Below are 13,097 nucleotides of genomic sequence, written 5' to 3'. Positions count from 1 at the left end.
AGTCCAAAGAGCATGCGTCTGGAAAGGTGACAGACATGTGCTTGAATCAAAACTATCAACTTCTAGGCAAGACCAATGCCTAAGCAAGTTACCTCTGCAGTTTTGTTTCCTTGTCTGTAAAAATGGAGATAATCTTTTCATAAATGTAAAATTAGTGTGATGTGAAAACAGCAGATATAGCATAACGTTTGCTCTGCTTCTTTCTTCCTGCAGGCTTAGCTAGTCCTTCACTAGATTCTCAGGCTGTCAAATACTCCAGCTCTTCCTGCACACTGAAAAGCACTGTGGGGGCATCTGTCCAGCTGTCACTGATGACCTCTTTGGATACTAGCATCCGAGAAATTGAGTGGAATTTGCAAACTGAGGATGAGAAAACACAGCTTCTAGTGACCTGGAAGCCTCATCCCTCTACTCCTGAGTGGTATGATCTTGAAGAAATGTACAAGCACAGACTCAGTCTAACAGAGATGGCTTTCTTGAGCATCAGGAATCTCACCATGGAAATGAGTGGAGTATATACAGCAAAAATCAAATTCCGCTCAGGAAAACTGAAGGAGGAAGAATTTAGACTCTGTTTATATGGTAAGGTGTGGGACCATGCCCCAAACAGGTATTCCAACAACCACTTTATTTAAAGTAAGTTAGCCTAAACTCGGGGGGGAGGTTTTAAGTCTTTTTTTTTTTAATAGAAATTCTTACATCTCTTCTGATGCTCTAAAGGTAAAACTAAATTTTAAAAATTACATCTTAGAAAAAACTAGCTACAATTTATTTTTGTTTGTTTAAAAGTATTTATTTAGAACAAGAACAAAGAAGGGCTTAAGCTTTGTCACCTTCCAGTTAATCCACCTCTAGCAGAACCAAGGTAAGGCCTGACCACCTGACCTCCCCTCCCCGGCTTGACCCTCATCTGAACTCCACCCCCCACTCTAGGGACCCACACACAGCTGGTGGAGGGAAGCTACAGGATACAGGATGGGCTCCAATGCTACATGTCTCATGAGAAACAACCAATGAAAGTTTTAAAGCAGAGTGATCACTTGAGAGGCTTCCCAGGAGTGTGAAAGTATGAAAGTAAGACTCTTTGGAACCCCATGGCCCGCCAGGCCGCTGTGTCCATGGAGTTCTCCAGGCAAGAATGCTGGAGTGGATTGCCATAGAGGCCCACTCAAAAGTATACCAAAAAAAAAAAAAAACTTTCAATAAAATACTGCAAAAATTGATTATTAGAAATATATAGTTTTATCAGAAATGTCCTTATTGGTTGGTTCAAAAACTGATTTAAAAGTTCTTAAGTGACAAAAAGATATTGGCAAAACTGAAACAACAAAGCTGGGAGGAAAAAACACCAAGTAGGAGTTTTGAGTGACCAAATTAGTTATTACGTAAAATGCTTTTAAACTAGTTGAACTGAAGTCCAGTTAGAGAGATTTCAGGACAAACTTTGTCCTAGATGCAAGTCAGATATACAGGAGAAGACCCAACGCCTGTTCCCTGGAGCTCCCAGGCCAGTAAGGAGTCCAACACCTGCCCTCCTGGGCAGACAGTACAATGGAGAACACAGGAAAAAATGAGAAGAAAGTGCAGAGAAGGAGTATCCAACCTACCAGAGCTCTCTCCCACCAGTCGTCTTTGCCTCCATCACCTCTGCTTGGGTTATCACATCAGCCTCCTGACTGGCTTCTCTTCTGCCTTTCAAATCACCCTCCATGCAGCTGATATTTTGATCTTCTTTAAAATGTAGTGCTCTTCCTGTTGTTTACCTGTTTAACATCAAACAGTCCCCATTCCCATTCTGCACAGAATAAATGGCACTCAGAAAAAGAAGTCCAACTCTGCACAGGATCTGGTCCCTGGCTGCCTCTTCAGCCTTGCTTCCCAACACTTTCCTCCATGTGCCCTGCTCCGAATTTTCTACCCTTCTCCTTGTCATCTGGCCCTTTCCTTCTTGACATACACTGGTGGCCCTCCAGTGGATATCCATCTCAAAGACATTCCCAGCACACCTCACCTAGGGGGAGCCAGGGAGGAGTGGGGGGATTGGAAATCTTATGAGAAGAGGCTAAGTTGACTGGGTTGACGATCCAAACTGGGTTTTTCTGTTGATAAGAGACGGAAAGCATATTAGCTGCTCCCTGGCCTCCAGCTTCTGATTCCTGAACTTGTCTTTCTCTCCTCCTTGGCTGATAAATTCTTGGCATAGCTTTCTCAGTGACATCATACCAATAGAGTTTCATCCTATCTCTTTTGGCATCAAGAAATGGAAGCCTACTTAAATTAGTCAATAGAGTGTTTTCATGATAAAAATGTTTAGATCTCTAGGACCAAGATCAGTAAAGAAGTTCCTCTGGCCCTCATGCTCACAGGAACTGAAAAAGTGACAGGTGCTCACTTCTGTATTCAGGGACCACGTACTCTCTAATCTTCTTTTTCAGTGTCTCTCTCTCTCTCCTCCTTTCCTATCAGCTTTCTTCTCCTGGGCCTCTCCAAGTGGTTGGGAGTGTGGCTTTGTGCAGTTATGCATCCCACTCAACCAGAGAGCAAAGGGAGTTTGTTGGCTCACTTCACATGGGAAATTCTAGGGAGAGGCTCTTACTAGTTGGGTTAGGTTCTCAAGATTACCCCTAGATGGGTCACTGACCAGGGAAATAACATATTCTGATTGTCAAGGCCTGGGGCTTGTGCTGTCACGTGTAACCAGGGTCAGAGGGCTTTGACTAACAAGTCCTATAAAAACCACAATGGTGGAGCAAAAGAAGAGTTGCTTGAAAAAGTAGAAGTGCTACTAGCTGGTTTCCCTTTGTCTTACTTCCAACTTATCTGATAATTCACCAGTACCCTTATTAAATCTTACAATAATACTTGCTTACTTACCATTGCTGTGGAACTAAGTACTCATCACAGCATGAGAGAGTCTCCATCAGTTAATGCCAGTGTTCTAGCCTTGTTTCTAGCCAAACACATTGTTCTTCAAGTACAGCCTTTCTCTCTCTTTCTCTCCCTTTCACCTCATGGGCTTTCAGCATTGTCCTGTCCTATAAATAAAGGCTTTTCTCATCCTTATTAAATGAGTATGTCCATTTTGAAGTCTGCAAGTTCTTTTTCCTAATTCTTTTAGGGATCATATTTCTCTCTGCCTTGCACTCCAGTTATTTGTGAGTGGTCTGCTGTCTACTTGGGAGCAGGGGCTCTGCCCTACTCTTCTTGCATCTCTCTGATGTTTTATATGGGTCCTAGGAGGCATTCAAGAAGTATTCCTTTAAACAAATAGATGTAAACAATTTTTAAAGAAAATGATAGAAATGCACCTAATTTTTCTAGGATTTTTATGTTATTCAATCTTGATTAATATTCCTTTACCTATTGAAAAAAGCTTAACAAAAGTTCACAAAAACCACACTCCGAGTGAATACTTTAAATGCCTAAGAGCATACTCTGCCTTAACACCTATCTATGCTTCATGACACTTTGTAATAGACATTCCATTTGATTTTACATTTAAATTATCTGTTCATTAAATCAGACCTTTTAAAGTGATGTAAAAATATCATTTTCCCCAGATGTATGTTCAGTGAGTCTTGGGAAGAGCCCATAAATTTGTATTTTTAACAATTGCCCCAGATCAAGGGTTGGAAACTATAGCCATTGATAAATCGAGCCCAATGTCTGACTTTATAAATAAAATTTTATTGGAACACAGCCACACACCCATTTGTTTAGATGTTTTATTTGGCTGCTTTCTCCCTATAATGGCAAAGTTGAGTAGTTGTTTCAAGAGACCATACAGCCTATGAAATCTAAAATATTTACTATCCAGTCTTTTACCCTTTGCTTACCCCTTGCCTAGATGACTCTGCTGACACAGCTAATCCGCGTAACTTTATAGGGTTATTATGAGGATTAGATGAGCTTATGTGAAGCCTTTGGAGCTAAGTCTGGAAATACATACCTGCTCAATAAATGCTAGGTGTTGTGTTTTCTTTTCATCTGCTAATGGCATAAACTGCATTAGTAAATTTCCTAATTATATTCTTTTCATTTCTATAATAAATCCAACTTGATCATAGTGTATTGTGTGATTATATTTGCTAATATTTAATTTAGGAATTTTAAATTCTCTGTTTGAAACTGACATTAACCCATGATTTGTGTGTTTTGTCTTGTTTTGGTTTTGGTATTCTTGTCTGATGTGAGTATTAAAGTTAAACTGTACTTTCAGAATGACCTGGAGATATTCTGCATTTTTAAGCTCTGAGACAGAGTATATAACACAAGAATTTTCTTTCTTTGGTCATTTGGTCACATTCACCCCTGAAACCAAATACTCTTCATGACCTTTATAAGGACAGATTTTTGGCCATGTTTCTAATCTATTTTAAGACAATGGGTCTATTATTCAGGTTTGCTGCTGCTTCTTGGTAAGATTTTGATCATTAACACTTTCTTAGAAAAGCATTATTTCACTTATATTTTCAAATCTATCGATATTCAGTTCTACACAGTGTTTTCTTATAATTTTTCATCTTCTCTTATCTCTAGTGGTAGTAATGTTAGTTGATCAGTTGTGTCCGACTCTTTGCGACTCCATGGACTGTAGCTCACCAGTCTCCTCTGTCGATGGAATTCTCCAGCCAAGAATACTGCGGTGGGTAGCCATTCCCAGCTCAGGGGATCTTCCTGACCCAGGGATCAAACTTGCATTTCCTGCATTGCAGGCAGATTATTTACCATTTGAGCCACCAGGGAAGCCCTTCTCTTATCTGTAGTTATGTCCAATTCTCATTCTAAGTGACATTTACTTATAACTTTAAGTTTTTAGTTAGCAATATTTTTTCTTTTGATTGATCTCTTTTTTTAATCAGTTTGATTTTGCTGATCAAATCTTTTTATTATTGTCTATGCACATAAGTTAGGAATATGTTTGACTTCAATTAGCATTAGGCTTGATTTTTAAAGGCTTAAGAAAATGGGGGTTTACTTTTCGCATATAACCAGAAGTCAAGAGGTAACTTTCTCTGGCATCCAAGCGTCTGTTCAACATTGACCCCTGAGATGGAGGCTCACTCTGTCTTTCTGCTCTGCCATCATTGGCACATGGGTTTTGTTCTCGTGCTTGTTGCTTTGAAACAGGATGGCTGTTTCTCTAGGTATCATTCTAGAAAAAGAATGGCAAAAAAAGAAAGACAGGGGGAATAATCTTTTTTGTGTTGAAGCTTTCTCTTTTCAGGAGTGAAGACTTTTCCTCTCATGCAGCTAATTTCCCCTACTTCACTGCTCAGAACAAGTGCAAGTGTAAGAAAGACAGAAATGGAGAATTTTGCTTTCTAGATTCTTCAATAGACAAAGTCAAGGACAGTGAGGAAAGAGGGACTGAGCATAGAGTGAGTTACCTACCAGACTGGCCACCTGGCCATTAACATCTGTGTTTACCTGTTACATCCTGTCCTCTAATCCATTTATATCTGCCATAGTAAAACATCTATTTGTAATATTAGTGGATTTGATTTATGCATTTCCAAATCATGTTTCTAGGTACATAGTAATCTAAAATATCTCTGGCCTGCTTAATGATTTTCATCTCAGATGAAAGCAGTCTATAGTGACTGTTGCCACACTGACAATCATTTGATTGACATCTTCCTCATCTATTATTTTTTATCTCTCTTTTTGATCTTTCTGTATCATTAAATAATATAAATAACATACAGCTGGTTTTACCTAATTTGAGTCTTGATTTTTTAATAGGGGGCTATAATGCATTCAGATGTATTTTAATTTCTTACATGTATGGACCTACTCCAGACATCTTATTTAATGTTTCTTATCAGTTTTTTCTTGCCTTTTGTTTTATTAATACAGTTTTCTTTTATCCAAACTTCTCTAGCAGTTTGGAAATTATACAACATTGCACTTTTATTTCACTGGTTACTAAACTTGCATTTTTACTTTAACATTTGAAGATAATCAACATTTTTTAATTCTCTAAACAAAGCAAGAATGTAAACATGTCTTTACAGTGTATTCTCAGTGTTTCCCATGTTTCATTTATTGTATATACAATAATATATATGGTTACCATATACTGATATATCATGTATTTACTTATAATTATATAATTATCAGATTGTTGTTGTTGTTCAGTCACTAAGTCATAGCCAACTCTTTGTGACCCCATGTACTGTAGCACTCCAGGCTTCCATGGTAATTTAGCTGTCTAGACTTAGCTGAGCATGGAAGGTTAAGCTGTCAGTGGGCTGGGAATCAGAACCTCTTAGGCCAGGGAGAGTAGGTTCCTTCCCCAGGCCTACAGTTAGAAATCTCATGCAGATGTATCATGTGCTGAGAGAGGTGATACATTCAGATTGGCCTCCAATCCTGAAGCTCAGCTCCTCTCTCATCCCCTCTCACCCCAGATCCCATCCCCCACCCCCAGATCCAGATTCATTCATCATCTAACACATCAGGCTGGTGCAATATCAGTCTAGAGTGTGAGATCCCAGGAAACACAGGGAACCTGACAGTGACCTGGCTAAGCCAGGGCCTCACCAGGCACCTGGAGCAGAGAGGGATACCCCCCAACTCCAGGAACCTAAGCCTGAGCCTGCCTATCAGCCACGTCAACAGCCACCTCACCTGTGTGGTCAGCAACCCTGCAGAAGAGAAGAATGCAACCTTACATCTGGAGGACATCTGTACCTGGAGGGGTGAGTGTGATCTGCTAGGAAGGTGATGAAAATGAGCCAGCAGAGACTAGGGGAGGACAAGGCTGGTAAGTCTCAAAGAAAATGGGGGGGGGGGTACTGAGGAACATTTTAAGGCAGTTTATGTGATGCAACCAAAACATCCCCACCTCAGTGAATGGCCACAGCCTCATTACAGTCTTGAAACCTGCAAATCCAGAAACTGGACCAATTACGGAGACTAATGCTTCACCCAGAACATAAATGTGAGACTAACATGTGTGCACTCCCTTTCCCAACATCAATGAGCCTGGGAGGCTGAATTAGACATCAGATCTGAGCAGGGGAGGAGAATGATCTGAAGAGTAAAGACTGAGGAACTCAGGGCACCCTGCTCCCAACCGTGGAATACTCCTATCACCCAGACTCTGGCCCTTACCCTGGGTGGGCGGGACTCACATAGCACATTCAGGCTGATAGATGCCCAGTTTTTGCTGCATTCCAGACTTGCCCTTTCAAAGGATGGTTACCGCCTCTGAGTACATAACCACAGTTCAACCCTCCTCTGAGCAGTGTGAGAACCTGCGGTCACTACAACCCATTACTATACTCTCCCCATCAGCCTGGAGCAACACCTTAGTTGCATAAAGGGACTAGGTAGGGTGGGTTATGGGGTGTGAACCCTTACAAAGGAGCCTCAGACTGTGGCATTGTAAAATGCCTAGGGAAAGAAGTCCCCTACTTTCCCTAGGAATATAATGCAGGAACAACTGATGTTAAAAAGGAGGTATAATTAGTTCAGCTGCCCCATCCCACCAGTGCCCTCCTGACCTCTACTTGCTCATGTGAGGCTCTTGTCTGAACAGTCTCTTTCATCTCATTTCCTCACTCACTCAGATTTCAACCTTCACACTGAGTGCCTATTGGGTGCTGATGATGGGGGAAACACTCAATTAAAAATAAGATAAATCCCTGTCCTTAAGGAACTTACAGGGCAGTGGAGGCTTCACCACATGCTGGCTGTGAGACTTGAACAGGTTACTTAATTTTTATAGCTTTTCCATAATATGGATAATAATTGTATCTACTTCACAAGGCTCTTGTGAGAATGAAAAGAAGTAATCTGCGAAGAGATATCAGCACAATATCAGATATCAGTAATATCAGATATCAGATATCTGATATTACTGCATATCAGAGATATGCAGTAATCTGTAAAGAGATATCAGATATCAGTTATGTGTGTGACACATAACATGTCAGTAATTATCAGAAGATAGTTCAAAGAAGGGGAAGAGTAAATTTCAAAATATAAAAACAGAAAACAGCAAAATTCTGCAAAGCAAGTATCCTTCAATTGAAAAATAAATTAATTAAAAAAACAGATGTTAAACAATAAAGTTGGAGAAAATACAAAGTATATGGTTTGGGTATGAAAGAAAGGCAGGAAGAGAGCAAGGGAGGTAAGGTGGGAGGAAAGAAGGAAGAAAGGAAAAGAAAGAGGGATGGAGAAATGGAAAGAGGCAGGAAGGAAGAAAGAAAAAGTTGAACAACTGCTGCCTGAGTTGGGAAAGGCATCACAGATAACAGAACACATGAGATGGGCCTTGAAGGATGAATAGGAGTTTTCTTGTAGGGTTATAGAAAAGACAGCCCAAACAGAGAAAAGAACAAGCCTAAGGTCTGTCCTAGAGTCCTTTATCCCTTCTTCCTCTTAGAACGTATTTTTCTTCTGGGAGTCTGAGAAAAGAGGCAGGTGGAGGGGATGAACAATGTCACACACAACTAGTGGAAGCCTCTGAGGGTCTTGTTCAGAGATCGGACAGAAAGTCTGGTGATGAAACATTATAGTGATAGTGGTTAGTGTGTAGAGAGACTGGAAAGGAAGAAACTTGTCAGAGTTGCATCAAGCATGTACACTCAGGATACAGGCTCTGAGCCAGGGGGGCTCCACCTGCTCCCCATTGCCTACAGACCTGACCAAAGCAGATCTGACACCAGCCTTTGACTCTAGGTTCTCTTCGGAGCAAATGGCTTTGGAATGGCATCCTTCTCATGGTTCTGATGGTGAGCCTAGGGGCTGGAGTGTGGATCTGGATAAGAAAGAAGAGGCAGACCAGGAGAGGCAGGTGCTGGGTAGACCCTGAGGGGAGGGCTGGGATGAGGGGGGTCTGGAGGAAGGGAGTGGATCAAGACCCCAGGGAGGGGGGCAGAGCAATGGGCAGGTAGAGGCTCGTTGACGTCTTCTGTGAATCATTACTGATAGAAGCCTGGGGTAGAGCAATGCTGGGGGGGGGCAGGGGGGGAGAGCTACGTGCATGTCTAGAAAGGAAGAGTTGAGGAAGGCAGGGACAAGACAGCAGTCTGGGTCCTGATCCATGACCCAGAGAGCAATGACTGCCCTCACTCAAGGGCTTACGAGGGGTCACCTCCAATTCCATTCATTCTCATTGAGCATCTGCTGTACATAGGTGGGTCCACTCTCTTGCCAGTGGCTCCAGGCTTGAAAGCTACTCCCCAGGCCCTTCCCACAGAGGAATCTAGTAACCTTCAGACTGGTGTAACCAACAGCTTAGACTCTCCCTATGAAGAGATCAGCTTCCTGAGACACTTTAAGGTGGGTTCAAGGGAATAAAATCATACTAGTTCCGCTATGTGCTCAGAGGCAGCAAGTCTGGGGAAATCCAGAGTATTCTATTCCCTATCACATTCTGGGTCCATTTCTTGCTTTGGACAATATGGTTGCTGTGCTTGGCTACCCATAGCATGCTGGGAGCTGAGGTGCCAAGTTAGGAAACCACTGATGGGCAGCATACTCCACTCATACGTCCACAGCCTCATCAGATCCTCACCAATACCCAAGGAGGATGGTTGGCAGAGCAGAGAAATGTAAATGACCAGGTGTCTGGTACACCCCATCACCTATATAAGACCCAAGGAAGAAAAAGGAGGATACACTAGCAGGTCCAGGGTTGAGAGCAGACCTAAGAAGCTGAGGAGCATCAGGAAAAGCTCATTTCCTCTTCTTCCTCAAGTCTTTCTCTGTCCTACCTACCTGAGATCCTACCACTAATACCACATCTTTAGGTAAATGTTTTGATGCCCTCCCATTGATGAGGTGTTCCTAGGAGGGCATCTCATGTTGGCTACTGACCCTTGGTTGAAAATTAGTGCTACAGTCACAGATGGAGTGATTTCACCAGCGGGGAAGAATTGAAGACAGCAATTACAGGAGGAAAAGAGGATATCTAAGGGACTTCCCAGAGCAATGATTCTCAAATAGAGCTTGCATCAGGAACTCCTGAAGAGCTTGGTAAAAATGAAGTTTTCTGGGCTCACTCCAGGAGTTTTTGATTCAGTTGGTCTAAGGCAGCCCTGAGAACTTATATTTCTAACAATTTCCCAAGTGATCCTGGTCCCACATGTTGAGAACCACTGGACTAAAAGAGTGAGCAGAAGAGAAGCAGGGATGCCCAGGAGTAGCCAATGGCCAGATCTTCTCCTCTCTCATCCCTTGACTTCCCCCAAAGAGGGGACAATGCTAGATGATTGAGTCATAAAGCATCAGGATCTGGTCCAGTCCCAGCAGGTTATAGTAGGGGAAAGTGAGACATAGAGGGAATACTTGGACTTACCAGAGAACCATGGCAAACGAGGCAGAATAGGGGTGTCTTCGTTCCCAGCCTAGTGTTCCATGCACTGTCCCCAACTGCCTCAGTGCCCTCCACATTGTGACTTCCCATGGCAGTCCCTCCGGGTTATGTCCCTACCTAGCCTGGGCCTCGGGGAACTTAGGAAATTGTTCATTGTGATCCAAACCCTAATACTCTTGCAGAGAAACACAGGAGGGGAACAATAAGTGACTTTGGGATAGAGAAGCAGATGAGGCAACATCCGACCCAGACATGCAGCCCCATGCTGAAGCCCCTGACATCTCAGTTTCTGTCCTTGGGGAGCTCCCAGTCTGGTGGAGAAAATAAACTCCCTTCAAGGAGACAGGAAGCTAAGTGCAAAAAAAGATGAGGGTGGCATAAACAAGAGTCTGAAGAAATGGATATGAGGCTCTGACACAGATTCTTTTTTTTTTTTTAATGAAGTATAGTTGACTTGTGATGTTGGGTTAGTTTCTGGTGAACAGTAAAGTGATTCAGTTTTAGATAGATAGACGTATACTTTTTCATATTCTTTTCCATTATGGTTTGTTACAGGGTATTGAATATAGTTCCCTATACTGTATAGTAGAACCTTGTTGTTCATACCATTCTATATATAGTATTTTGTGTCTACTAATCTCAAACTCCTAATTTATCTCTCCTCACCCCCCCTTCCCCCTTAGTAACCATACATTCATTTTCTATGTCTGTGAGTCTGTTTTCGTTTCATGAAAATGAGTTTGTGACACAGACTTTGTGATCAACTCTAAAAAATCACTTCCCTCCCTCTGCCTCAGTTTATTCTTTTATAAAATGAGGATTACAATAATAATAGCTTACATTTATCTGACACTTTTCAGCTTTTCACAGCAACTTTTGCAATGAGAGCAAAGTGATTTACAAATTAAAGTTCATCAAATATCTGTTGAGCACATACTGTGTTCCCTGAATTGTTTTTATCTGAGCTATGAAAGTCTATAAAGCAAGAAAAGTCCTTGGCCTCATAGAATATTCTAGGTTGAGGGGATGGAGCGTGACAAATCAATAAGCAAATCATCAAGTTCTGGGTGATGATAAGTGTTAGGAGAAAATAGAGCAGAAAAGAGAGGTAGGGTAGGTAGTGTGCGATTTTAACTAAGGCTGTCAGGGGAAAACTCACCAAGAAGAGAGACCCTGAAAGAAATGAGGGAGTGAGCAAAATGAAGGTCTTGGAGTGGGGAGAGAGAGGTAGTATCTTGGGTAGAAGACAGAGCAAGTGCAAAGATCTTACAATGTTCAAGAGAGAGTCTGTGCTGAAGCTGTATTTGGGGGAGTTATCAGGCTTGAGAGCCAGAACTAGCTGGTTGAAGACAAGAAGCTCATAAAGAGATGTAGCTTGATTGATCCTTCTATCTGATGCTTAGAAATTGATCAAGACCACTCCTAAACTCTGCTTGAATTGTAGAAAGACTTGGAGAAGGGCAACTTCCACTCACATAACCCTGAGTGTACTTTGGCCGTCCACACTGTCTACGAGAAAATCCGGACAAGTCCAGAACCCCAGGATGATGCTTAGACCACGATAAAACTGGAGCATGGAGGGGGACTTTGGCAAGATCTGCTCCATCCCTTTACCCCTTTACCCTTGGGCCCCCAAGGATCCCTCCTTAAGGTGGAGCTGGGACTAGAGCCTAGATCTTCCTGACCAATCTCACTGAGATCACCAAGCAGCATGAGCTGCTCCCCCAAGTTCCCACCAAAATTTTCTCGCATCACAGATGGTAGGTGGTGACTCTGCCAGTTAAATAGCCACATATGAGAAGCAAAGCCTTTAGCTTTCAGCCACACTTTGGACCTGTGAACCTCTTAACCCTATTAGGGTATACTCATGGTCAGGCAGGACCTGCACAGGGATAGTGGGGGGAAAGAGATGATTTCTCTGAACTGAGAGAAACCTGGGGTCTCTGAGAAGGATGAGCCTTGTGGGGAGGACCTTCGGGGTTTCACAGTCAGCTCACCACTATAAATAGTGAAAAGAATGGCCCTTGACTATTATAAAAAAGAGGCCTGTAGATACAAGATTCAGGGTCAGCTGTATTGTAGAGGGGAGTGTTGGAAAGAGAGGTTAACGGTTAACTGTTTTTTTTTTTTGAACTCTGTCATATACTAGAATTAATTATAGACACAGGAAATGTACTATCTAGGTTCTCAAAGTTCAAGTAATTAACACACTCTTATATTTTCATTAAATTATACATGTTTGCACAAAAACCAAAAGGCATATCTTATTGAAATAATAATTACTCATAATTTTGTTGTTATTGAAAATAGGGTCTTGTTCCCCCTGTATATTCTAATTTTATTAAGATAATACATATGAATCATGTATTAAGCCATGTTACTCATTTTCTCTACTCTTTGTAACAGTTTTTCATTTGATCCCTTTGAATTTATGGATAAATAAAAATGTTAACAAATGATTATAACTTTTGCTTCCTTCTTTCCAATGTTTACGCTTCATTCCCTTTTCTTATCTAATTGAATCAGCTAATTCTTCCAAAACCATGTTAAATAATCATGATGATACAGAATATCCTTATATTGTTCCTAACTTTAATATAAATGCTTCTAGTGTTTCTCCATTAAGCATGATGTTGTGTTTTGGGTAAGGCATGTCTGCTGTATCATGTTAAGGAAGTATGTATTCATTCCTATTTTATCTCACATATTTTATCAAGAATTTTACCAAGAATAAAGTATTAAATTTTATTGTTTCCCACTTATC

The 13,097-nt window shown here is 41.5% G+C and overlaps 1 protein-coding gene across 1 annotated transcript in view; it reads left to right on the top strand.

Annotated features, from left to right (window-relative positions):
* Nucleotides 1–12,798, top strand: part of LOC145507502 (CD48 antigen-like) — a 36,896-nt gene extending 24,098 nt beyond the window's left edge. Inside the window, exons 2-6 of the mRNA XM_081494080.1 lie at nt 214–582; nt 6,414–6,704; nt 8,695–8,805; nt 9,152–9,297; nt 11,778–12,798. Coding sequence (XP_081350206.1) covers nt 214–582; nt 6,414–6,704; nt 8,695–8,805; nt 9,152–9,297; nt 11,778–11,888 — 1,028 coding nt within the window. The 3' untranslated portion in view covers nt 11,889–12,798. The remainder of the gene's footprint in view (nt 1–213; nt 583–6,413; nt 6,705–8,694; nt 8,806–9,151; nt 9,298–11,777) is intronic.
* Nucleotides 12,799–13,097: the final 299 nt, after the last annotated feature.

The sequence above is a fragment of the Giraffa tippelskirchi genome, chromosome 5 (genome assembly GCF_054371585.1).
Source record: "Giraffa tippelskirchi isolate mGirTip1 chromosome 5, T2T-mGirTip1v1.2.pri, whole genome shotgun sequence".
Classification (NCBI taxonomy): domain Eukaryota; kingdom Metazoa; phylum Chordata; class Mammalia; order Artiodactyla; family Giraffidae; genus Giraffa; species Giraffa tippelskirchi.
Note: the sequence above shows the minus strand (reverse complement) of the source record. Positions and strands in the feature narration are given on the sequence as shown.